Below are 27,725 nucleotides of genomic sequence, written 5' to 3' on the forward strand. Positions count from 1 at the left end.
ATATTTGATAAATAAATTTTTTACTGAAATTTTTCTATGAAAATTTTTTGTACAATTTTGTTATATTGGTAGCATTACTTTATCTATTTTCACAACTGGATTAGTAAATGCGTCTTTTTTCATAAACAAAATAAATGTTGATTTTAAACTACTTAGAATATCACTCCGTAGCATATTTTAATTTTATATGCTTTACAAAGATAAACCAGGAGATTGTCAATTTAATAAGCATTAATTTGTAATAATTTTGAGATTCTCGATTTTTTATTCATAAAAAATAACATCATAATTACTCACAATACAACCTAAAAGCGTCGTGGAATTTAATAAGAGTTACAAGACATGTTAATGAATGTTCAATCATCATAACAAAATAAATATTGTAGTATAGTATTTGATAATTTGGTACTATTTCTCTTTCCGAATTCTTATTTTCGTTTAAAACTTTAGAATGAATATATAAATTTGATTATATTTCTAAAATTTTCCTCAATATCTAATGAATCATCAAATCATGAATGAGAATGAAGATGTTGAAATCCAAGAAAAAATGCTATAATCCCATTCAAAAAAGTGAGGATAAAATTAGCATAATCCCTATTAAAGTTTTCCGATTAGAATGGCCAATATTAGAGATTATCTTGTGAAATTGATTACATATAAATTAGTAGGTGGTTAGAACTTAGAACTGAACCTCAAAATTACAAGGAATCTCACCGGCCCCTTTAATCCAAACAAATTAAAGGTTATGCTAATCCCACGAACCAATGGCAATAGACATTTACACACCAAATAAAATTGAACGTCTATTGAATACAATTTTTAAAGACAATTTCAAAATTTTTTCATCACGATAATATTTCACCCCGCGTGTAATGTACGTAAAATTAAAGAATGCCATATATATATGATATGGGTATATGTGTTAAATTTGAATTGAGAGGCATTTGGTCATATAAATTTGTATTATTTTATAAAGTGTTTCCAACAAAATTTTACAACTTGTAGTATAAAAAATTATTGTTAAAAATAACAAATTTAATTAAGAAAATCCTACGATGAGGGCAAATTAATTTTTAAAATTTTCACCAATTTATGCGCGCGGCCACCAGAATGTGAAACACTTCACACAAAAACTAAGGAATCTTTTGATCCTAAGAATCCAAAAAATTTTCCTCTTTTGCCCCTAATTTACATTTCACACTTTACACCCTATCTATTTGCTCCACACATCTATATAAATGGGAGAAACCTCACACTCTCCATGCATATAAAGCACCAGCAAAGCCATTACAAAGAGAGAATATATATACACAACATAAAGATTTGTATAACATATACAAATTTTTTTCTTCTTAAAAATAAAAATGGCTGAGATTTACAAAGAATTTCATGGAGAGTTGGGATGGACTTATGTTCCAAAAACCATAGCACAAATCCTCATAGACGTTTCAACGACTGAAGATGTTTCGAGGAAAATAATGATCCTAGAATTTCATGTCCAGGCAATGGAGGAAGAAGCGAGGCGTATTGACGCATACAAGCGTCAACTTCCTCATTGCATGCACTTATTAGAAGATGGTCAGTTCACAAAAGTTTAGTTGAGATATTATCCAGGCTCGTTTTCTTTTGTTGCTTTGAAAATTAAATGATTTAATGAATTGGGTTTTGAGAAATGTAAAAAATAATTGATTTATTATTATTATTATTTTTGTATTTATTAAACTTTTGCTTGATGATTCGCAGCAATTGAGATAATAAAACAGGAGATCCTGAGGTGGAAAAAAAGTGAAAAATGCCCAGTTGTAGAGGATCTCATGCCACTAAAAAGTGGCTTGGAAGAGTCTTCAAGGGTAAAAGAGTCAAAAGATATTGACGATAAGAGGGAATGGATGAGTTCTGTTCAACTCTGGACCACTCCTGTTCAGTATGACAACAACTTAAACTTCAAAAACCAAGACAACACTTTGCACCATGAATCAGTAAGATTCTTATTTGCTTAAGTGCTGACGTGATACTAAAAAATGATGATTATATTTTTTTAAAATATAAAGCACAAAAATCTGTTGGTTAGATTTGAAATGACACTTCATGGACACACATGAATTAAATGTTACGTACGTAACGAAGAATTGGATATTCATTCGTTCAGTTTTGTTATGCTGCCCACTTTTCGTGCCCACCACCATGCTCACTTATGAGGTGGCACTCATCCATTGGATGAACCATTTGTATATGATTATCTCATCTATTGGATGATTGACACCTCATAGATGGGCATGAAGATGGGCACAGAAGGTGGGCAGCATAGCATAACTCTTCATTCCTCCTACACACTAAATCTTTAAACTTTATTGTTTCAAGAAAAAAAATAAACTAAATCTTAAAAGTGTATAAATCGTGCACTTGTTACTTTACAAAGAGAAATAGTTTGTAATAGTAAATTCCAATCTTTTAAACCGTAAAACTTTCAAGCTGTGATGTTTCGATGGGTATTTACAATATACAAATCCAATTAAAATTTCATATCATCAAGTTTTACTATTAATATTCGTTATAAGATCATCTTTTATGATTTCGAATATAGTTGTTTAATTAGACAGTTTCTATCAAGTTATATGTGCAATTTTGATTCTGCAGAGTAGTCAAGGAGATCAAGCCAGTGGCAGCGGAGGGAAATTTAAGCACGAGGGAGGGGCATCTATGCTACTAAAGAAATCCACCGCGAAAAACAAAAGTGTCGTTAATGATCCAGTTTCTTCCTCTTCTGCTGATCAGTCCGATGTGGAATCGATTGATTTGAATGTAACAACGGAGAATCCACAGCCGTTACCGAAGAAGCAGAGACGTTGCTGGACACCGGAGTTGCACAAGCAGTTTGTTGATGCACTGCAACTGCTTGGAGGAGTAGAGTGTATGGGGAAATATTAATCTTTTATATATACTAATTTATTTATTTATCATGCCATTTCGTTTAAAGTATGAAATTTAATTTGGATTTTTTCCATAAACTTTCAAGAAAAATATTTGTTGGTGATATTAAAGTTATTTTGTTCATTTTCAAGATGGACAGATTGAGTTTTTAACTAAGAATACTTATTTTTGAGAAGGGAAACCATCTATTTTAATAAATGATCAGAAGGGTTTTTGGACTTTATAATTTTTTTAAAAAATATTTACATATGATTGTAGTTACTCTATTAATAATTTCAAATTTATTTTCACCAGATTTTCATTTTTTTTAAATAAAAGAAATAGGTATATTGACTTGGAATCATTTATTTTATAGCTGCAACACCGAAGCAAATTAGAGAAGTGATGAAAGTCGAAGGCCTAACCAATGATGAGGTCAAAAGCCATTTACAGGTAACCCTAAAAGATATTATTAGAATGACGGAAAGAATGCTTGATGATGATTAAAAAAAATTTGTTACTTTTGAAAAAAAAAAAGAAAAAAGAATGAATTAGGAAGGAATTTGAATGATTTACCACAAAAGTGATATATATTTACACATAGTTTTTTTTTTTGGGGGATAAATTTGACTAAATTGGTCACATGTATCATGTATATATATATATATGTGCATATATTTGATTCTATGAGATCAATTCATTTGCTGGTCATATATATCTGTGAATGCCATTAATGTACTTCATTTATTTGTTTTTAGAAATATAAGCTTCACCTTCAAAAGCTTCCATATTTGGCACGCCAATTGAGTTACTCGCGGCTAGCACGAGACAACCAACGTGGTGCCGCAGTACTGTTGCCCGTGGACGTTGCATACTCCAACATCTCACAAATCCCTAATTTGCATGCAGAGGGAGGATCAAGCGTGTAATTAAAGAGTGGAGGAAGAGGAGGAATTCAAGGATATCCTAGCCAGAAGGTGCGGTTTGGAAAGGATCATGGAACGTCGATAGGTGGTTCGCACTTAGGAATTTTGCAGCATTAACGTTTGAGTATTCATGAAGACAGAATAATGCTTCATGACGGATTTGCTGTCTTTTTGTTGTCATGATTTCTAGCCTTCACGAGAGAGATTTCATTTTCTGTTGATCGTTTTTTTAAAATCTAATTTTTGATGAGTTGGTTTCAAAACTTGAATCGTTTACAACATTTATATAAAGCATGTTTTCATGTGCGACACACGTGCAACTTCCATAGTTAGTTTCCATATAAAGCAAGTAATTTACATGTGCGACGCACGTGCACTTAGTAGTAAGTGTTCTCCATTTAAGACTGCCACCATGAAAAACAAATTAATTAAAGAGGTTGCTCCAGTTTAATTAAATTTCATCTTACTACATGAGAAGAATCAGAGACACTGTTGGTCTCCGGAGTTGCATAAGCAGTTTGTTGATGCACTGCAACAGCTTGGAGGAGTAGATTGTACGGAAATAATATTTTTTAGTAATTAATTTATTTAAAATGCCATTTTATTTTTAATATGGAATTTAATATCTTCATTTGCAAGGTACAAATACTGAGTTCTTTTAGATTTTTTTTAAATATAAATGTAGTTATTCAGATCTAGACATTATATACCAGCCTCCGCGGCACGGTTTAAAAATCTGCTGCAAGAAAGAGTAGCAACATATATAATTAATGTTGGGTGCACGAAACTCGCACGAACTTTATTTTCAGGCTGCGCGATAGTAGCACGACTCTTTAATTAACTCTAATATTGTTGAAATAATTAAGAGACGTTCATTAATTTGAAATATATACAAAATATCTATATATATATATTATAGATTTCGATTAGTTATCAATTATCAAACAACTTAATTTGATCAACGGTTGAGTTAACTCTCTATAAAAAGGACTTCATATATATATGGTCAACATTCGACACACACAAAAAAAAAATGCAATAGATCTCGACATTTGTGTTGTGTACTAATCATAAAGTATGTAGATGTAACTAAAGAAACCACAAAAAAGTATATGCATGAATAAAAGGTGAAAACAAAAATTACTTTAATATATATAATATCATACATACATATATATATATATACATATTATATATATATATATATATATATATATCTTTTATATTTATACATACAGCAAACGAAATTTTGTCCACTAGATAAAAATACTTTCGGCTATACCCCGCTAAATATATATGCTCCCACATTTCATGCAGAAATAATAGATATGTTACCAACTTACCATGCAAATGAATACTTATAGGTAACTTTCATGTTTTATCTCCAAATAGAAGGTACAATTTCTTTTAATAAGAACTAAACTTGTAAGCATTTTGTGATTTTTGATTCATATATAGAAAATAATGACAGCATCACGTACGTACACCATAACCTAATTAAAGGGCTGACGGAATTTGTAATATTCACGTGACATGTAATGAATATTCAACAAGCATAACAAAATAATTGTACGTACGTAGTACATATGTTCTTTTCAAAAAAAAAAAAAAAAAACTCGATTAATTGTTATTATTTCTTTTTACGAATTGTTTTTTTGGTTGAAACTTCGTTTTATTAGCATATACCTTATTTTTTTAAGCGTATCTGCAATTTATTTCTAGGAACACGACTTTTAAAGAAGGGAAAAAGGAATTTGATTCTTTTTCTAAATATATTTCCTGAATATGTAATGAATCAGCAATCATGAATGAGAATGAAATAATGAAAATGTTGAAATCCAAGAATAAATGCTATAATCCCATTCAATAAAGTGAGCAATCCCTAATTAAGTTTTCCTATTAGAAATGGTCTATAATGATCATCTTGTGAAGTAGATTTCATACAAAATATAAGGAATATTCTTGTAACTTTAATCCAAACAAAGATTACACTAATCCTGTGACTAGGGGCAAAATAGACAAAAATACCAAATAAAATTCCTTGCGTGTCTAATTAGATTTTCTAGCCAATTTCAAAATTTCTCACCATGATATATAATATGCTATTCCGCGTGTGATGTACATAAATCAATTTTATAAATATATTATATATATAATATGAGTAAAAATATTATTTGAAAAGTTGATAATGCAAAATAAAATCAATGCATTAATATTAATAAATAATTAAAAATCCCAATAAAAAGTCCTACCAAACCAAATAAAAAAAATCACCAATTTACGCGTCCATAGGACACAAAACCAAAGGAATTAATATTTTGATTCTATGAATCCCAAATTCTTCTTCCTTTAATGCCCCTTATTTACATTTCACACGTTGCACCCTACTTGCTCCACACATCTATATAAATGGGAGAAACCCCACACTCCATGCACACAAAGCACAACAGGGAAAAACATTAGAAAGAGAGATCGAGTACACACAAAATATTTGTATAACATATATATTTAATTATCTTTGGATTAAAAATGGCTGAAATTTACAAAGGAAATCATCAAGAGTCGGGATCGATTTATGTTCCAAAAACCATAGCAAAAATCCTCTTAGATGTTTCAACGATCGACGATTTGTCAAGGAAAGTAATGATCCTGGAATTTCATATCCAAGCATTGCAGGAAGAAATGAGGCGGATTTTTGGCACCTCCAATCGTTCACTTCATTTTTCCATTCACTTCTTAGAAGATGGTCAGTTTACAAAAATTTAGAGGTCAAAATAAATGATAATTTTATATATTTTAAATTTTTGGGTTATTATTATTTTTTTGTTTATTTAATTTATTGGTGATTCACAGCAATTGAGATATTGAAGCATGAGATCCTGAGATGGAAGAGAAACGAAAAGAATCCAGTTGTGGAGGAATTAATGCCACTGAAGAATTGCTTGGAAGGGTTTTCAGGGGCAAATGAGTCAAAGAACATCAATGAGAAGAGGGAATGGATGAGTTCCGTTCAGCTATGTACCATACCTGTTCAGTATGACAATAATTTTGGCACAAAAGATAAAGATTCTATGTTGCATCGTAAATCAGTAAGCTTAATTTTATTTTATTTTTTTTTTTGCATATAGATGAAGAAATCGTTAAAGTTAATTACTTATTGGATTTTTTAAAAAAAACAAAAATTATAATTTTAGAAGTATAAAACATAATATTTGATTTAATTTGTTTGTAATTAGGTTCGAAATGAGAAAAAAAAATCCACCACATTTGTGGGGCTCGAAAAAATTCAATATCACACATGCTCCCCTCCTTATTGTTTCGACAATTTTAAGTAATGAAATTGGATATTGATCAATCGACCTATCCACCGATTTTAAAATTCTTTTTTAAAACAAAGGAACAAAAAATCAAAATGTATATATTACAGAATTGAGCGCTCGTATACCGTACCGAATTACGATACCGTATATCGTACCGGTATGAAAAAATTCATACCGGTACCATACCGAATTTTCGGTATGTAGATATTTTATACCGGATATCGTGCCGAAAATAAAAAAATTCGGTATACCGATACCGTGAAAAATTTAAAAAAAAAAATTCGGTATATTCGATATACCGAAATAAAAAATTTTATATATCCAATGCTTAATTTATACATCAAATGACCCTTTATGCATCAAATGACGACCACTTACTATATCTAATGTGTATTTTTATTTTGGAAAATTGCCTTTTTCATCCCATGCATATAATTTGTCTTTCAGAAAATTTGGTAATTTATGTTTTCAAAATGGGATCTTAGACCTGAAAATTTACATAATTTTTCATTAAAATTGCCTAATATGGCACTACAAATTAAACCTTCTCCTTTTTTACTTTTGCAGAGTTACGAAGGATATCAAGTTAGTAGGAATGGAAGGGATTTCAATCATAAGGTTGGGTCGTTTACGCAAATTCAAAGTGTCAACTTGAAAAATAAAGATACTGTTTCTTCATCAACAGTTGAATATGAGGCGACACCGAATAATTTGAACGTAAAAAGAAAGGATCCACAACAGCAAAAGCCGTGTACACAGCCATTTCCAAAGAAACAAAGACGATGTTGGTCTCCGGAGTTGCATAAGCAGTTCGTCGATGCTTTGCAGCAGCTTGGTGGCATAGAGAGTAAGGAAATTAATCATTTCCACTAAATTATTTATTTATTTATTTGTTTGTTATGCCATTTTTTTTTCAATAGGAAACTTAATTTCAGTTTTATTTATGATATGTTTTTAATAAAAAAAATTTTGCTGGCGATATTGAAGCATATATTTTCAATTTCAAGGCACAAAGATTGTGTTTTATATTAATGAATAATGCTTGTTTTTTGAGAAGGGAAACTATCTATTGTATAAATGAAAAGGGATTTTGAATTTTGAAATATTTTTAGAAATTTTAAATATAGTTGTCGACGTTCGTTTATAAAGAATTCAATTTTTTCCCTTAACCTTTTAAAAAAAAAACTGAATTAAATAGGTGTATTGACTCTATATCATATATATCTCGTATTTGTTCATTTTACAGCAGCGACACCGAAACAGATCAGGGAAGCGATGAATGTAAAAGGCCTAACAAACAATGAAGTCAAGAGTCATTTGCAGGTATATATCTCTGAAAAATTATTGTTAGAGGAATGAAGAAATTAGAATGACTTATCATGCCATATTATATATCGTCCCTAGTTATATTTTATGATAAATTTTATTAATTGGTCACCATATATATGTGTACGTATATATTTGATTCTATCATATCAATTCTTTTGTTGGTCGTTTTAATATTGTGATTTGTGACGAGACGTTACCAATATTCTTTGTTTTCAGAAATATAGGTATTACATTAAAAAGCTCCCATCAATGGAACGGAAACTTTGTTACTCATGGCCGATAAGAGACAATTAATTAATGTTGTGTTGCCCCGACATATATAGCCGTATCTGACATTATATTTTGTTATGCCTGAGGCGGAGTTCAAAAAATAAGCCGCCCCCTCAAGTAGATTGCTTGAGTTCTTGATTTAGTTAAACTATATCGACAAATTATCTCTCTTTGAATTAATGTTTTTTTTCTCTTTATTTTCATAATCTCTTTTGAAGATATTATTTACCAGGTTACACCTAGAAAAATTATATTAGAACACATAATCTTATTATGCCTTCTATTGCTCTAAATTCTAATGCTACTATATCAGTACTTGCACATGATGACTTTATATATATATATATATATATATATATATATATATATATATATATATATGTTAGGTTTGAACAGTCTAAAATCACAGAAATACCGGAAAACTTTTTGACTGAGTGTTATCTGTTAGTGTTGTCAACACTTCACGATAACACTGTGCAGCAGATTATTTAACTAATAGCAAAATTAAACAATAACACAGATAATTATGCACAAGTATCAAGTATTTGCGCGATGCCTCATGGCGAAATAATCACTAGAAAAATAAAATCCGTTTAAAAAAACCAACTAGTGATTGTTTTATGAAAAACTATTTTTCTCAACAAATTGAGAAAATAAAAGACTTTCTAAAAACTAGTAAGAACTAGAATAAAACATCAATAGGAAGTACTAAGCCGAAAAACGAAAACCAAAGAAACACTTTCTGAACAACACTTCACTCGTGTGTTCTTCAGTGTTTCCAACACTACTCGGCAACACAACGTAGCAGTAGTATCTCTTCAGAAATTCTTCAATGATCGAACTTCAATACTCTAGAATTTCTGCAGTACTTTCTCTATGTATTTTGCTCTCTACGTTTCACTCTCTTCTCTCTTGATTTTCTTCTTTGATCGATCCTATGCACTCCTTTAAATAGAACTTCAAATTGTTTCCATAAATAAGAACCTACATATCAGGGAAACAAAATATCATTAGATATTGAATATTTCGTATCAGATTTAATCAATATTACCAACTTTAACACTTGTCTAAGAAAGGCAAAACTCCAAAGATAGAAATCGAATGTAATAAGGAAATAATTTAAAAGACATGTGCACAACATGATCTTTCAAACTCCCCCTTTTTGCCTTTCTGGACAAAACAAACAAAAAGTGCAAATAGCTCCCCCTATCTTTATGCAACTAATGCTCCCCCTTAATTTAAGCATCTCAGAAACAGTGTTGTGTGGTTGTATTGTCAACACCGACTCTCAATACACAAGATCAGAGTATCAGATAGTGCATTAGCATATCAGAGATTAATAAATATTTTCGAACTTAAAGCAAAATAACAAACTAATAGATAAGGATAAGAAAAATCTTAAAACCAAATATCTAAACAACTTTCTCTTCAGCTTGATCAGCACTTGATCCTACTCCCTTTTTTTGTCCAGAGGGCCCTGGTAGTCCAAGTTTAAGCATGTACTCAGCCATTAAGGCTTCATAATACTCGAGATCAGCTTTGGCTTGAGCAATTTTCTGTTCAACATGAGCCATTTGAGAGCGAATAGCAGTAGCATTCAACATAATCTGAGCAGTGTTATGAACGGTCATAGGTGGAACTGACTCAGTGTTGGCAAAACTGGGTACAACACCAGTCCATGGTAGATCAAGCTTCCTATTTCCCTTCAACAGTCCAGGTGCAATCTTGATAAGCTCTTCTCCTCCGATCAATTATTCAGCATCCTCTGGTTTGAAACCTTGAGATTCCAGCATACCATAGATCAAAGAAGGAAACGGAAACTTTGTTGCTTTCCAACCACCTTCTCTAAAGGTCATAATATTTTCAAACACCAAATTTCAAAAGTCCAAAGGTGCTTGAGTTCCAATAGCAAACAATGCAAGTGCTTGTGGCTTAGTTACCACGGTTGTATTGGTCGATGACGTCCAATTCCTGATTGCAATCTTGTGAAGCACAGAAAAGAAAGAGGTAAGCTTTGCAGCTGACAACCTGTCTGGGTGCAGTGGAAATTTGTGAACCATGCCACCAGTGATCACCTTTGTCACTTGATCAATGTCTTCAGTAACTGCATCATCTTCGAAATCAGCAGTATTGTAGTGCTCATTGATCAAAACATGAGTAAAATCATACACCTTTCCCCTGATGTATACTCTTCCAAACTTGAATGATTCTTCATCTCCAGTTTTGATGTTCAGGTTGCAGTAAAATTCTAAAACAGCTTTCCTGGAAAAAGGTCCAGCAGTGGTGACAGTAGAATATAAATTCTGCTGTTTCAAGAATGTCACCAAATTCTGCTTTTCGAAGGACACTTCATCAATATTCCTTTCTTCCAAATAGTCCTTTCCAGACAGACTCTCCCATTCGTCAGCAAACTCTTTTGAATAAAACTGAAGATTGTATGCTTTATCAGGATCAATCTCAGATTCAGATTCGGCTGTAGTGTTGTCATCAGTGTTGGCAACACTGTCATCAGCAGCTTGTTCCTCAGAACTTCCAGATTCATCAGAAGCAGCATCCTCATAATTTTCTTCTTCAGAACTTGAAGAGGATGAACTATCAGAATTATGGGGCCTGTTATCCTCAAATTCCTTCATCATTTCAAAATCTAGTTCATCATCATCAGATGGAACCTGTGAAGATGCAACGGGTTTAGCCTTGGTCTTTCGAATATTCGCCATGAAAGTGGCCAGTGAAATTTCCTCATCAGTAGACACTGGAACCTCTGTGGTTGTCTTTGTGGTATCATCAACAACAGCAGCAGTTGGCTCTTTCTCACTCGAAGCTATAACAGTAGAATCTTCTTTAGATGAATCATCACTCGTTGATGATTCCTCATTCTTTGAGTTGGCCTTTGCAGCAACAGAAGGTTTTGGTATGGCAACCACCTCAAAGTCTTGATATGCAGAATCATCTCCAGATGAAAAATCTGGATCATCTACAATAAGACGAGAAGTCTCCCCCTTTCCACGAAATCTCTTGGTGGTAGTAAAATCGGGGTTGAATCCCGCTTGGCGCTTTGACCTCCTTGCTATTGGCTGTGTTGGGAACACACGATTCAACACTGAGAAATCAGGAGGATTCTCAAGGTCGATTTCGTTCCCTGGTTCTCCTGGAGCAATTTCTGCCAAAGGTGTAGGTTGAATGGCAGCAGGAACAATCGCGAGAGTGGGGTTTTCAGAATGAACCTCTGAAGGTTTGTCTTCCTCTTGGTATCCCATCTCCGATCGTATATCATGCGAATCAAAAGTTTTGCCTGCCATTATACACAATTTAGAAAGTAAGGGTTTCAAAAAATTTTAGCAGAGAGAAAATTAGAGAAGGTTGAAAACGATAAAAGCAATTTCTACAGTAATAGAAATATATAGGGATACGAGGTTCAAACGGTAAAAAAAACAAACAAACAAACGCCCCTATCCCTCAAATCAGACTAGGATTCTCCCCCTAACAGTAATAATCCTCAACGGGTAAAAATCTCTTAATTAAGGAAATTCAATTTGATTAATTAAGGAAACTCTGAAAACTCTCACTTAAGAAAATATCAATAATTTCCCAAAATAAATAACTCAACATCGAGTTTTAACACCACTGAAACATGTTCAATCACAAACAATTTCAATTTTCAGCAAGTTGGGCAATTTTTTCAATTTTTGTTCGTCTTTGAACTTTTAACCCTGAGCTCGATATGATCAAAAAAATCCAAAATACATGATCTAATTTATGTCTAAACAGAATGTAATGAGATTAGATAAAAAATATATGCAAAGTGTGTGCAGTATGTGTTAAGCACTAGTGTTGGCAACACCTTCCAACAACACTTTAGTTTTCAAAATATTTTGAACTTTTTCACACTTCCAGAGCCATGTTTTTCTTTTTTTTATTTTGATTCAGAAGTGGTAGCATGCACACTAAAAGAACGGTCTTCATTGGACTCTTTTAGGTAGCTTTTTCCAATTTTCTTTCGATTTTTGTTTGATTTTCAAGACATTGGTCACTGAAATTTTATCAAACCATGCTTTTTAATTTTTAAAACCACTTTTCACATGGGACAAGATCATGGAATACACGAACATCCCTCAACTACTTCGTGGTTTAAAGCACTTTTTCATGGCAAGTGTGATCTGAAAATAACTTTGGCAGAAGAACTACAAAGTGTTAGTCAGTATTATCAAACAGTGCAAAACATAGAACATTATGAATATGCAGTATGCCTGAAGTCCTAAAAATGCACATGCATGATTGGTGTTGTCCTTCAGTGTTGGCAACACTTCAGGACAGCAACTGTGAGTGCTTATAAAGAACACATGTTGAGAGATTTCTTTAAACTGAAGAATCTCTCAAAGTTTAATGCTTTTGTAAAAATATCGGCCAGTTGATTATTGGTCCCGACAAACTCCATTTGGATCATGTCCTTCTCAACTAAATCTCGAATGAAGTGATGTCTTATGTCAATGTGTTTAGTTCGAGAGTGTTGTACTGGGTTTTTTGATATATCTATAGTACTTGAGTTATCACAGTACACAATTGGTGTTTTACTTTTAAGACCACAGTCTTGCAGCATTTGATTCATCCAAATTAATTGGGAACAGCAACTTCCCGCTGCTACATATTCGGATTCAGCAGTGGAAAGTGACACACAGTTCTGTTTCCTACTATACCATGACACCAAGTTGTTACCCAAATAAAAACAACCACCCGTGGTGCTTTTTCTTTCATCAACATCTCCTGCCCAATCAGCATCATTATAGCCTACCAAATTAGTATTTGTTTCGTTAGAGTACCATATCCCCAAGTCTAAAGTTCCTGCAACATACTTCAAAATTCGTTTTACAGCCTTCATATGTGTGACTTTAGGATCAGATTGATATACGGCATACAAACACATACTGAACATAATATCAGGTCGAATTGCACTCAAATATAGCAAACTTCCAATTATGCTTCTGTACAAAGTGTTGTCAACACTGTCAGCAACACTGTCTTTGCACAGTTTTTCATTAGTTCCCATTGGTGTTTTCATATGTCTAACATGATCAGTACAAAACCTCTTTATAAAGTTTCTAGCATATTTGCTTTGACACAAGAAGATTCCATCACTCATTTGTTTCACTTGTAATCCTAGAAAATAATTCAACTCACCTACCATGCTCATTTCAAAGGTAGCAGTCATGCTTTCAACAAAATCATTTACATGTTTTTGAGATGAAACACATAAAATTATGTCATCAACATAGATTTGACAGATAAAAATGTTACCTTGTACTTTTTGAACAAAAAGTGTTTTATCTACCTCACCTCTTTTGAATCCAATGTCAAGCAAATACTCCGTGAGCCTTCCATACCAAGAACGAGGTGCTTGTTTCAATCCATATAAGGCCTTCTTCAATTTATAAACATGATCAAGATGATGTGGATCTTCGAATCCCTTAGGCTGTCTTACATAAACTTCTTCACTCAAAATTTCATTCAAAAATGCGCTTTTTACATCCATTTGAAAAAGTTTCATTTTCATGTGACATGCAATAGCCAACAATAATCTAACAGATTCTATACGGGCTACAGGTGCAAAGGTTTCATCAAAGTCCACTCCCTCAACTTGTGTATACCCTTGAGCTACCAACCTAGCCTTGTTCCTTACAATATTTCCTGATTCATCAGTTTTGTTCTTAAAAATCCACTTTGTTCCAATGATATTACTATGATCAGGTGGAGGAACTAACATCCACACATCATTCCTAACAAATTGTTCAAGTTCATCATGCATAGCATTGACCCAAAACTCGTCGTTTAAAGCCTTACCAACAATTTTTGATTCAATACTAGACACAAAGCAAGAATGTCTTACCTGAGAGTATGCGGAAGTCATGCACACTAACCCACTCATCTTTCGATAATCAACTTTTTCCTTTCTTCGGGTCTGCATCCTTCCTTGTGCATCTCCTATGATTTGTGAAGTAGGATGGTTTTTCTGAATTTTTCTAGGTACATCATGTCCAGCATCTTGTATTTCATCTTCAAAATCATCCTGATCTTCTGTATTTTGTTCATCCATAGTCAGTGTTGGACTCAGTGTTGTGCTGGGTGATTTTTCAGGTGGGACAATACTATTGACAACACTGGAATCAGTCTGGGGTGCAACAGTATCCAACAGATCATCAATATTGTCCTCAATTGTTTTTCCCTTCAGATCTCCACAGCTTTCAACCTCCATAGGTCCCATTAAGTCCATGTGTAGGAGTTCAAGACATCGTGTTGTCCCACAGTGTTGTAACACTGGATATGACACACGAGTTTGCTTACCTTTTTGACAGTCTCCACACACATATGGAACTCCAGAAGTTAAATTTGGCATCCCACGTACAACATCATACTGGCTCAGTTTCTTCAATGCTTTGAAGTTGGCATGTCCCAACTTTTGATGTCATAAATTCAAATCATCAACCTTGGAGAATTTACAAACAATTTCTTCTCCAAGTTGATAACAGTTGTCCGATGATCTAGTTCCTGTCAAAACACAAGAGTTACTTTTATCAAATACTTGACATAGATTCTTATCAAATTTAACATAAAGATCATCATCACAAAGTTGACTAATGCTAATAATATTAGCATTTAATCCTTCAACATGTAGAACATTGTGAAGCTTAGGCAGTCCTTCTACATTCAATGTGCCTTTTCCAACAATCTTTCCATTAGCTCCTCATCCATAAGTCACTTTTCCTTTATCCTGTTCAACATAGTCAGAAAGATACTTCTTCAATCCTGTCATGTGGTGTGAACTGCCACTGTCGAAGTACCAATGACCTGCAACATTAGTTTTCAAGGAAGTATAAACAATATTACAACTGGATTTAGCTTTTGGTACCCAAACCTTTTTCTCAGTATTTTTCCTCCTGGCAGTGTTCTGGTTCAGTGTTGGCAATACTGATGACAGCTCTTGCCTGGAATTCCAGTACATATAGTCATACCTGAGTTTGAAACAGTAAGGCTTGATGTGACCTTGCTTGTGACAGTAATGACAAACAAACCTACGCTTTCTTTGATTTTTCCTCTGAACAGGAGCTTGTGTCTTCAAAGGAATTGGTTTTTCTTTTGGAATTACAGTTGGATTCTTAACAGAGTTATTGTTCTCCTTGACAAAAATAGTTTTTGATGACTCCCCTTCTTCAAACTTGCTATTATAAAAGCCTAGACCAGCTCTATCATCTTTTTCCATCATCAGAATTGAATCCAGCTTGGTCTTGCTCGAATTAAACTTTGCAAGAGTTGCATTGGCTCTTCCAAGCTCTTCTTTAACCTTGCCAAGTTCTAAATCCTTCTTGCTCAGAACAACTTCAAGTCTAGCCACTGAAGCTTTTAGTTCACTGTTCTCCTTTGTTAAAGCAGAATTTGACTTATTCCTTACTATCCAATCATTATACAATTCTTCATACATCTTCTGAGTATTATCCCAAGAAAGTTCTACTTCACCAGCTTCCTGATTTGAGTCTCCAGAAACAGATGCATTCAGACAGAATAACTTTTGGTCAGTGTTGTGACCAAGTGTTGGGACACCTGTGACAACACTGTTTTTCTGTTGTACCAAAACTAACAGTGCATTGTGAGTCTCATCATCTCCTTGTTCTGTACCCTCCTTATCTTCATCATCATTTAGGGAAGCACTCATTCCTTTGCAAAGTCTGGTTGGACACTCATTAGCAAAGTGACCGAAGCCAGTGCACTCATGACACTTTACAGACTCAAACCTCTTTGAGTTATTCAAGGTTTTTCCTTCATTCTGAAATCGATTTTGACTCTTTGATGGGATGATATTCTGTTCTGGTCCACCGATTCTTAAGGGTTTTCCAACAGCAGGAGTATTTAAAACTTTGGGCTTCTGACCAGGTTTCTTTGAATCTCTCATCCTTTTCAAATAGGTACCAAATTGTTTGGTAAGAAAGGCAATGGAATCATCTCCTAGATCAGACTCGTTTACTCCCTGTGTCAAATTAACAAAATCATTATATGAGTCGTTAGAAACTTGAAGTGCAATAGACTTACCTTTGTCCTTTTTCCCTACATTCATCTCCAACTCATATGTTCGTAGTGAACTCATCAATTCATCCAATCCCAGAATTGATGTGTCTTTTGATTCATCAATTGCACAAATCTTCATTTGAAATCTTTCAGGCAGTGATCTCAACACTTTGCTCACAAGTCGTTCATTCGAAATAGCATCACCAAGATCAATTGCCTCATTTTCAATCTTCCTCAAGAGGCGTTCATAATTATCAATCGTCTCACTTTCTTCCACTCTCAGATTTTCAAACTGAGTAGTGAGAATCCTTCTTTTGGTTCGACGCACACTATCGGATCCTTCACAGTGCATTTGAAGTTTTTCCCAGGCCTGTTTAGCACAAACACAATTAGTGACCAGAGAAAACATATTAGAATCAAGAGCAGTGAAAATAGCATTAAGGGCTTTGTTGTTCATATTCGAAGCAGCAGTTTCTTCGGCATTCCATTCCGTTTCTGGTTTGAGTGGAAAGTCTCCTTCTCCATCAGTTCTTCTTGGTGGATTCCAGCCTTGTAGCACACATTGCCATGCCCTTTCATCAATCGATTTGATGTAAATACGCATCCTGACTTTCCAGATAGCATAGTTGGATCCATCCAAGGTTGGAGGACGTTGAGCAGTTCATGAATAAGGTATTTCCATTGTGATGTCCTGTCAAACACAAAAATAGAATCACACTTAGTATCGTCAAGTGAATGTCTCTGACGCCACTTGTTAGGTTTGGACAGTCTAAAATCACAGAAATACCAGAAAACTTTTTGAGTGAGTGTTATCTGTTAGTGTTGTCAACACTTCACGATAACACTATGCAGCAGATTATTTAACTAATAGCAAAAGTAAACAATAACACAGATAATTATGCACAAGTATCAAGTACTTGCGCGATGCCTCATGGCGAAATAATCATTAGAAAAATAAAATCCGTCTACAAAAACCAACTAGTGATTGTTTTATGAAAAACTATTTTTCTCAACAAATTGAGAAAATAAAAAATTTCCTAAAAACTAGTAAGAACTAGAATAAAACATCAATAGGAAGTACTAAGCCGAAAAACAAAAACCAAAGAAACACTTTCTGAACAACACTTCACTCATGTGTTCTTCAGTGTTTCCAACATTACTCGGCAACACAACGTAGCAGTAGTATCTCTTCAGAAATTCTTCAATGATCGAACTTCAATACTCTAGAATTTCTGCAGTACTTTCTCTATGTATTTTGCTCTCTACGTTTCACTCTCTTCTCTCTTGATTGTCTTCTTTGATCGATCCTATGCACTCATTTAAATAGAACTTCAAATTTTTTTCCATAAATAAGAACCTACATATCAGGAAAACAAAATATCATTAGATATTGAATATTTCGTATCAGATTTAATCAATATTACCAACTTTAACACTTGTCTAAGAAAGGCAAAACTCCAAAGATAGAAATCGAATGTAATAAGGAAATAATTTAAAAGACATGTGCACAACATGATCTTTCAAAAAATATATATATATATATAAGGATTATGGTTTGGTTCGGTTTAGATAGAAATTCGAACCACATACCATATTATATCGGTTTCATGAAATTTCTAGCCAAATCATAAATTTCGATTTGGTCTGATTTGAATGATTAATTTTAAATTTTGAGTTTCATAGTGAATTAATATATAAAATATTGTAATTAAAGACAAAGTAACAATGACACCCAAAGAGAGGTTTTATTTTCTACTGAAGTTTTTCCATGTCTGAAGTATTTGTTTGATGGGTTAGTTTGAAGGCTTGATTAATAATTTACAGTACTAATAAGTAATAATAAAATTTCGTGATTAGTTTTGCTATTACGTGGGAAATGTTCGATAAGATTCGGTCAACCCCGCAGGCCGCAAGGGCGGTACTTGCATATGTAGTGTAGCCAGTTGTTGTTGCTGTTATATAGATTGCATCGCCCTTATGCCCGTAGTTTTGATAATTTATTCATATTTTTTTCAAAAATTAATGTTGAGGTTTATTTCAAAATGAATACATTTTACAAAAAAAAAAAAATTAACATGCATTTCCACTAATAAATTTGGATTTGATTCAATTAGAACTATATATGGATGATTTCATTTCAAATCATGAATTTCAAACGAGTTCATAGTAAGAATTTGAAATCCCACAATTGCAATAAAAAAAATACGAGGAATAATGGCTAAATGATTTCAAATTTATAGATTTAAGAAATTAAACAAACAATTTAATTAAGTGGGTTTCTTTGAACTAATTATTTAAAATTCTTCATTTAAATCTCTTAATCCAATGAAACCTGTTGTAGGCTGTAACTTCCATATATATAAAATATATTTTCATGTGCTTGGAGGAGTAAGTTTCCATATAAACCAAGTCTACAAGTGCGACACATGCGCGACTTGCTAGTAAGTTTCCTTATAAAGCAAATCTTCACGTGCAAAACACATGTGACTTGCTAGTAATATATATAAAATAATATATTTCCGACTACTTTAAATCAATCCATGTATTGAAACCAACACATCACGGTTATGAATTATATCAAACTAGTTATTAAAATTTAAAAATATATAACATAACAAAATCACAATTTTTCTTTTTATTTTTCACAGTTGTGAAGGATATCAAACTAGTAGCAGAGTACTGCCACCATGAAAAACAAATGGACGTGATCCAGACTTCCAGTTTCATCCTGAGCTACTAAGCATGAGGTACCACTACCACCAATTGATTTGAATTTTGACATGCTTGTTTTATGTTGAAATTTACTAACAAAGTTGCACGTGTGTCGCACATGTTTGAAAAATTGCTTGATATGAAAACTTAATAGCGAATTGCACATGTGTTGCACACGAAACCTGAAAACATCTTACTAAAAGATTGCACTAAGAATTGAGAGATTTAACTTGAAAGAATTTCAAATCATTCAAACAACCCCAATTAACTTGTTTGTTTAATTTATAAATATAGATTTGAAATCCTTTAAACATTATTTTATTTATAGTCGTTTTTTTATTACAATGATAGAATTCAAATTCTTACTATGGATCATTTGAAATCAAATAACCCAATCCAAATGAAGCATAATAGAAATCGGTTTACAGAGAATTTAATCAAATTAATCCAAATTTATTTGTGGAAATGAATGTGATGTTTTTGTGAGTATATATTTGTAAAATATGTTTATTTTGAAATAAATCTCTATACTAATTATCGATTAATATATGAACAAATTATGAAAACCAAATTATATATATGAATCTCATTATCAGAATAGCGTTATGTTGCGTTTGGAAGAAAGTATTTCAAATCCAAATGTATTTTTGTTATTTAGAGAAGTAACACCATAAACATCAAATCCAATAATTTTTTTGTGTTTACATAGTAATTCATGATAATTAGAATGTATTTTAAGTTTATCTAATAAAGTGGTAATTTGAAATTCATTTTAATTCATCTAACAAACATGTTAAATAACTAAGTTATGGATTTAAGATTTCAATATGTTTAATCGTTAACACTAAAATGGTAATCAAAACCCATGAATTTGAAATACTTTCATCCAAGCACAACTTTAATGAATATTTGAAACATTTTATATAACTTTTTTTATTAAAATTCTTAATATTTCTAATTAAAATTTTTTTTGTTTTATATATAAGAAAAATTTTCTGAATATTGCTTAGGGTCCTACTTGTGACGCGACGTCTGTGTGGAAAGGAATATACTCAATTTTTTTCCATAGTCTCGGGGAGGATTTATATATATATTAGATTATATTATACTGAGAATTATTGGGATTCAATAATTGCGAATTTCTCAATTATCGATCAATCCTAATAATTTCAGCTAAAATGTAAACGCATGACATAATACGTGGCCCACGCAATCAATAATGTAAGTGGAGGATATTCAAAGTACTTGAGGAGGATATGTAATTTAATATATGAATACAAGAAAATTTTAATGTATGTGATTTTTTAAATTTAAAAATATACATAAAATTTATTAGTTGCACCTATTTTAAGAATAAATAACTTTCGCAAGTCATAGTTAAATTAATATTAAATCGAGTCCTATCGTAATTGAATGGGCATAAGTAAATTTTTTCATTCGAAAGGATTCAAATTAAAATGCGAGATTTTTTTGTTGACTAATTAAAATGCGAGATGTTCATCAAATTAACTTGTTTGGAAATCGTTTAACATGTAAAGTTAGACGAGTAGTCTATTGTGCTGAGGCTGACGTACCGTACAAAAATATCGAATTATATTGATAATGTACCGAAATTTTTTCGATATACAATCATTTTTCGGTATATCGAATTTTTTTCGGCATTTATACGGTATCAATATGGATTTTTTTCATATTAAAATTTCGAAATTTCGTTATCGATACTGGTATGAATTTTTTTCATACCGATATTTTTGTCACGGTATACCGAAAAACCACCCTTATGTGGGCCGGATATTTGATTTCTTTTTCTCAAGAAAAATATTACTTAATATGAGTGTGTGTGTGTGTCATCATTAATGGAAAATGTGTTGCTTCGATCGGTTAAAAAATTTTGGTGCCATTTAAGATTTATAATAATAATTTTTATTATTGAACAAAAGCGAAAACAAGTAATTACCATTACTTTAATAGTACCACAACCATATAACATGCGAAATAAATCATCATTATTGAATAGAATCAAATGATCAGATATTACACAATAATATATAAGATAAAAACCAAACATGCAAGTACAATCAAAGACAGATGCCAATGGCCTCATACATACATATTAATTCACCACATAAGCATAGAAATGCATAATAATCCAGCAATATATCATATAAAAATTCCCTAATTTCTTCAATCGCGATCCCCTTCGGTGCACACTGGGGCAAATTTTTCATTTGTTTCGATGGATTTTGAAACCCCTACTCGAGAATGAATCCGGCGGTATTGTTCAAGAGGTGGTTCACGTCTCCCCAAGTTTTAACGATCCAATCGCCCTTATCGGATATGAGAAACACATTGAGAGAAGTGTTTATAACCTTCCCGATGGGCTTCCCGTGCGGGAAAACCTTCCTGTGAAGTGCTCTTATGGTAACATCATGAGACACCACAACTATCCTTTCACCTATACATACACAAATGCATTTGTTCCCAATTAATTAATTACCATTAATTCTTTCATAACATGTGATGTCCCTAATTTTAAAATCTCGAGCGAAAGTTATGTAATTAATTAGTCACATTTCATTATCAGTGCAATAACTTTGCTTCTTTTGCCAATGTAGTCCTTAACGTGACGTCAGATTTTCCCATTTAAAATAATTATTTATATTAATTCATAATATTTCTAGAATAAGGACCTTGGTGTTTATTTGCAATTCTTTGCAATGCCGATGTGCTTCGTTCATAGAGCTGATTCAAGCTCTCTCCACCACCCTGCACCATAATTTTATATATTTTAATCAATACATATCGACTATAACACACACACGCACATAAATATACAAGAGGGGGCGTCTCCAAAGATAAGATGTTACGTTGAGATGTCTGACAATAGACGATGCCTAGCGTAAAATTAAGTAGAGATAGACATAGAGATAAAGGGTGTGTATGTATATACAGGAATCTCTTGGTCCCTTCGGGTAGAGACAAAAGCTTTGTGGGCCTCAGGATGAGATATGGCTGTTTCACGAGCAATGACACCTTGGAGGACTCCAACGTGTCTTTCCCGCAACTTTGGATCTTTGTTAACCTTTTATTTACATAAAGCCAAAACAACAGTACTTCCATTAATTATTTAACTCCGATCCTCATCATTCCCATTCATTGTGTGTGTGAATATATATACATACCTGATGCACCCCACAGTTCTTGGCTATCAACTGGGCAGTGTAAGAAGCTCGTTTCAAGTCAGAAGAATACACAGCGGAGATTTTGGGCTCCTTTGAAAGTCGCTCAGCCACCTTTAACAATACAATATACATATACAAATATATAATATGATCGATATATCCATATATTGATTACATAACGCCTGAAACAAACAAATTAAAAGGATGAGTAATATTCATATATATAATTAATTAATTACCAGAAAGGCTTGCTGTCTCCCAGTCTCATTCAATTCCACATCCAATTGCCCCTATACATTTTGTCATGCATATTCATACATATATAAGAACGTTACAAATATAAACAAAATTAACATGAATGGATATCGGGCATATATAATGCAGTAAATCAAATGATGATATATATATATATATAATGAAAATTACCTGGAGTCTGCCATCAACATTCCATTCGGTTTCGCCGTGACGAATCACGATAATCTCAGCGTATTTGGAGCCATCGTTGATGGAGTTGTAAGCCATCAGATTATATGAATAGTAGCTAATTACAGCTTCAATATATATATGTGTATATGTATATATATATCGAAGACGATTTTCGTTTATGGCGGAGAAGAAGAGCAACGGAGAGGAGATTTTATGCTACTCCGAGAGAGCCACAGAGGGGCAAGAACATGCATGGTGGAGGGGTATTCGACCACCCACCCACCCCACCTCCATCTCAATTATTACATCAAAATTATGTGATATTAGGCCCCATCAACACCAATTATTATTGATATTCATGTGCCTTGCCTAACAACATGCCTTCGTCCTTTTTACTATTTTTTAGCGATGTTCAAACTATAAAATTGGTTAAATGTATTAAATTAGGCCGATGTTTTTTTTTTATATTTACTTTTTCTAATTACCTGCCTTTGTGATAAGGTTCGTATTACGGAACTCACAATGTGATGATCCATGTGAGTATTCAATTTTAGATGTTTAGGACATTTAGAAGTTATATGTTAAGTTCTTGTGAAACGGGAAGATCATAATTATAATGTTGGTCTTATAATGGGTTTTCATTTTTGATATGTGGTCGGTTGATTGACAGTCGTCTAAGGCATAATTTGGTACAAATGATAAGGGAGTGATTAATAAATTATACTCCTCCATCTCATGCTTGATATATTTTTAAAAAGTCCATGATAAGTCAATGAGCCCTTGATAAATGTTTTGACAAGGGGACTATGTATCCCTTTCATTTGGTGTGATAAATTTAATACAACAAAAAAAATACTACAAAAGACATGATTACCCTCCACATATAAAATCATCTAAATTCTAAACACGCCTCATTCTCCTCCACATTACGGTAGTGTTAATTTTGTCACTAAAATCGAATATATAAATTTAATCAATCTTATTAAAATCATACCAAACATTTAATATAGTATCCTACCATTTTACTTATCCTTAATTTATATTTATATTATATATCCTATACTTATCCTATCCTATGTACCAAACTATGCCTAAGTCCATTAATTTGAACTTTTTTTTTCCTATTTTAGTCCTTTTTCAATGGAATATTGACATGACATCTGGAGACGATCCGTGGCACCAGAAAATAATGGCACGTGTCACTGAAAATTACTGATGGGACCATATGTTAGCACTATGGTAAAAATGAGTAAAAAATGAAAAATAAAAATAAAAATAAAAAAAATGCAAGTTAATGGAATAAAATTATAAATTGGCTAATAACATTAATAGAAATTAAAAGCGTACAAATTATAAGGACAAAAATATAATTTTCTTTGTGCAAAACCTATATATGATCGTGTGTGTATATATATATATATATACACATTAGGAAGGCGCACGTGCACTGCATGTGGGTGACTATCGGATGAAAACATGATTATGAAATATGCTAATACAAATGTTAAAATATATCGCTAAAATGTTGTTGAATTAAATATCATTAATGTTTTTGCTAAATTTATAACCTCTTATTTGTTTATCTATCTCTATTTGTGTTTTATAATTATATATTCTATATAGTTAATTTTGAATAAAAATATTTCTTTTGTAAATTAATATTAACGAATATTAATTTCCATTGAACATGTTATGAATCAAATAAATAAGTGTACTAAAACACATATTTATAAAAGATAATACACTAAATAATCTATATGTGTTTTTTTAAAGATAAAATAATCATAAGTAAAAAATTAATCTCTAATAATGCTAATAAATTATCTCTATAATTCATATTTATTATAAAAATTATCTCATATATTAAAAGTTCTGGATAGTAATATTTCATCTATTTTTTTAAATGTCTCGTTAATTTTTTTTTTATGAATAAAATTGAAAGTAAATAAAATTAATTAAATTATATAATGTAAATAAAAATAAAAAAAATTACAAAAGAGTACTTAAAATTCATATTCTCAATGCTCGGTTTCGTTGAATAGGCACTGTAAAAAAAATAGAGAGAGAAAATTGTTTTTGATCTTATGTTTGTTTGTTTGTTTGTTTTTTGCAATTTTGGTCTTCTATGTTATCAATATCTGGTGTAGTCCGCTATCTTTTTTTTGCTGTTGAAATTTTAGTCTTTTTTTTTATTGAAAGCTGACATGGAACCAGTACAATGATGATGTCATGCTGATCTTTATTGTACCACCTCAGCACTCCCAATTAAAAATGACTAAAATTATAAGAAAAATTATAGAAATAAATGTGAAATTTGACAACATAGATGGAAAAAATCGCATAGTGACAAAATTACATGACAAAATTGTAATTTTTCCTAAAAAATAAAGGACATTTATTGAAGTTGTTCAAGTGAACTTGTGGGAAAGTATTGTAATTAAGCTTTGCATACTGAATGAGACATTAATTAAAAAACATAATTTTTAAAATTAAAAATTTAATAAAGTTTCATATTAGGGTATTTTTTTTAACATGTTTAGTTAATTCAACCTAATAATTAAACACGATGCTTCCAACATTGTTGTGACCACCACCACGACCAAGGTCAATAAATTATTTTCTTTCAATAAAAATTAATTTAATATAACTACTAAAATTACGTGTAAACTGAATGAGTTACTTTGTATTATAAATATATTTGGTGAGAAATAGAAATAGAAATAAAATAGTTTTTTTTTTTGTAAATATTCTCTGTCACTAATATTTTTTAAACATTTCACAACATTTTTATGCAAATATTTTTCAGAAATAATAAGAAAAAATTAAAAAACAAATTTGATAAAGAAAATTTTAGTTTAAGTAAAATAATATCATTGTTATAATAGTATACAATAATTTTGCTATAATATATAGATGGTAATTAATAAAAAAAATTAGTTTAAGTAAAATAATATCATTTTTATATTAGTATACAATTATTTTTGCTAATTAATTAAAAACCAATTAACTTTTATAATATTTAACATTAGAACGGAAATTATGATTATTAAATAAAAATAATAATTAAAAAAAATATTACTTTATACAAAAATCTTGCAATTGGAATCCAACGGAGAAACATGAAAAATGATCTTTGGGATACCTAATATTAAGTATATTATTAATGACTCTTCTAAGCTAACATAGAGAAAGACATAAATAACCTTATGAACAACTAAAAGGTCAAAATAGTAATTAATCTCACAATTCAAATTCACATATTTATAATATAGATATATAGATATAGAATAGATAGATAATTAAAAACCAATTTAACTTTTCTAACATTTAACATCATAAATAGAACGAAAATGAATTATGATTATTAAATAAAAAATAATTAAAAATCAATTAACTTTTCTAACATTTAACATTAGAAATAGAACGGAAAGGAATCATGATTATTAAATAAAAAAATAATTAAACAAAATATTACTTTATACAAAAATCTTGCAATTAGAATACAACGGAGACACATGAAAAATGATCTTTGGATATCTAGTATTAAGTATATTATTAATGAGTCTTCTAAGCTAACATAAAAAATGACATAAATAACTTTATATACAATGAACAACTAAGAGGTCAAAATAGTAATTTCACAATTCAAACTCACATATTTATAAAAAAATAAATAAATAAAATAATAATAATAATAATAATAATAATAATAATAATAATATAGATAGATAGATAGATATGTCATACAGAATATATATTTCTTTCGATATAATATATAATTAACTATTGTGATTATATATGATTTAATATGGCTCATCAAAATTTTCAATAACCGCCCGAACCGATCGCATCGCTCCACACCGCACCGTTTTTTTCATTTTTTATAAATAACCGCAGTTTTTTTAAATCATGAAACCGCACCGCCTTCATGGTGCGGTTATTTTTTTTTAACCCAACATCACCCGCACCGCACCGCTTTGCCTTATATAGTTGTTTTAAATAATTTTATTAACAATACCTTAATATATAATATATTTCTTATTTCTAATTGCACACTATCACTTTTTATCGCAACATTTCTTCAATATTTTCTCTTATTTCTTTCTTAGAACAACATATATTCTTCAAAATTATTTTATAATCATGACTAAAAATGAAACTTAAATCATCCTATTTATCTATTTTAACTTTATTTTGATGCTTTATTTTGATGCTATATATTTTATCTAATTATACTTTGTACTATTTGTAGTTATATTATCTTTAAATATGTTGTTTATTATTTTTTAATTATTGTTTTAAATAATTTGAGATTTTTTTTGTTTAAATTTTACGTATCATTAAAAAAACCGCAAACCGACCACAACCGCTAAACCGCTTAAAACCGCGAAATCAATTTTATATGTTAAACCACAATTAAAAAAAATAAAGTATAACCAAACCGCAAAGGAAAATTCGATTTAAAGTTTTTTAAAAAAAAAAACCGCAAAACCACACCATGATCACCCCTATGATTTAACATGGAGTAATATTGTAATTAGTTGGTGTAAAAAGATTGTTTTTTCTCGTTAGCTCGATTATCGAATTAATCGATT

General features: G+C 31.4%; 3 protein-coding genes and 1 long non-coding RNA gene across 4 annotated transcripts; 3 read left to right on the forward strand and 1 right to left on the reverse strand.

Annotated features, from left to right (window-relative positions):
* The first annotated feature begins 1,321 nt into the window (after window positions 1-1,321).
* On the forward strand, window positions 1,322-2,713 carry LOC140860770 (transcription factor HHO5-like). Its single transcript, XM_073263779.1, has 3 exons — window positions 1,322-1,581; window positions 1,747-1,927; window positions 2,641-2,713. The coding sequence occupies exons 1-3, from the start codon at window positions 1,368-1,370 to the stop codon at window positions 2,711-2,713; spliced, it is 468 nt and encodes a 155-aa protein (XP_073119880.1). The 5' UTR covers window positions 1,322-1,367.
* Window positions 2,714-2,820: 107 nt separating this feature from the next.
* LOC140860240 (uncharacterized) lies at window positions 2,821-3,759 on the forward strand. Its single transcript, XR_012143633.1, has 3 exons — window positions 2,821-2,914; window positions 3,290-3,366; window positions 3,672-3,759. It is a non-coding gene; the product is annotated as an uncharacterized lncRNA (long non-coding RNA).
* A 2,581-nt stretch (window positions 3,760-6,340) lies between these two features.
* LOC140860771 (transcription factor HHO6-like) lies at window positions 6,341-8,782 on the forward strand. Its single transcript, XM_073263780.1, has 5 exons — window positions 6,341-6,585; window positions 6,693-6,928; window positions 7,727-8,006; window positions 8,406-8,482; window positions 8,705-8,782. Exons 1-5 carry the CDS (start codon window positions 6,369-6,371, stop codon window positions 8,780-8,782), a joined length of 888 nt encoding a protein of 295 aa, XP_073119881.1. The 5' UTR covers window positions 6,341-6,368.
* A 12,724-nt stretch (window positions 8,783-21,506) lies between these two features.
* Window positions 21,507-23,386, reverse strand: LOC140866487 (phosphoglycerate mutase-like protein 4). The gene is made up of 6 exons (XM_073271485.1): window positions 23,131-23,386; window positions 22,944-22,994; window positions 22,705-22,815; window positions 22,473-22,604; window positions 22,213-22,288; window positions 21,507-21,977 (listed from the first exon to the last, which is right to left on the reverse strand). The coding sequence occupies exons 1-6, from the start codon at window positions 23,224-23,226 to the stop codon at window positions 21,775-21,777; spliced, it is 669 nt and encodes a 222-aa protein (XP_073127586.1). The 5' UTR covers window positions 23,227-23,386; the 3' UTR covers window positions 21,507-21,774.
* Between the last annotated feature and the right edge of the window lie 4,339 nt (window positions 23,387-27,725).

The sequence above is a fragment of the Henckelia pumila genome, chromosome 4 (assembly GCF_033568475.1).
Source record: "Henckelia pumila isolate YLH828 chromosome 4, ASM3356847v2, whole genome shotgun sequence".
Taxonomy (NCBI): domain Eukaryota; kingdom Viridiplantae; phylum Streptophyta; class Magnoliopsida; order Lamiales; family Gesneriaceae; genus Henckelia; species Henckelia pumila.

Coding starts and splice junctions, on each gene's coding strand:
- LOC140860770 (XM_073263779.1), top strand. CDS start 1,368: ATGGCTGAGATTTACAAAGAATTTCATGGAGAGTTGGGATGGACTTAT. Junction 1,582..1,746: donor CATGCACTTATTAGAAGATG/GTCAGTTCACAA, acceptor GATGATTCGCAG/CAATTGAGATAATAAAACAG. Junction 1,928..2,640: donor CTCTGGACCACTCCTGTTCA/GTATGACAACAA, acceptor TTGATTCTGCAG/AGTAGTCAAGGAGATCAAGC.
- LOC140866487 (XM_073271485.1), bottom strand. CDS start 23,226: ATGGCTTACAACTCCATCAACGATGGCTCCAAATACGCTGAGATTATC. Junction 22,995..23,130: donor ATGTTGATGGCAGACTCCAG/GTAATTTTCATT, acceptor CAAAATGTATAG/GGGCAATTGGATGTGGAATT. Junction 21,978..22,212: donor AATTGCAAATAAACACCAAG/GTCCTTATTCTA, acceptor GTGTATGTATAG/GTGAAAGGATAGTTGTGGTG.
- LOC140860771 (XM_073263780.1), top strand. CDS start 6,369: ATGGCTGAAATTTACAAAGGAAATCATCAAGAGTCGGGATCGATTTAT. Junction 6,586..6,692: donor CATTCACTTCTTAGAAGATG/GTCAGTTTACAA, acceptor GGTGATTCACAG/CAATTGAGATATTGAAGCAT. Junction 8,483..8,704: donor AAGTCAAGAGTCATTTGCAG/GTATATATCTCT, acceptor CTTTGTTTTCAG/AAATATAGGTATTACATTAA.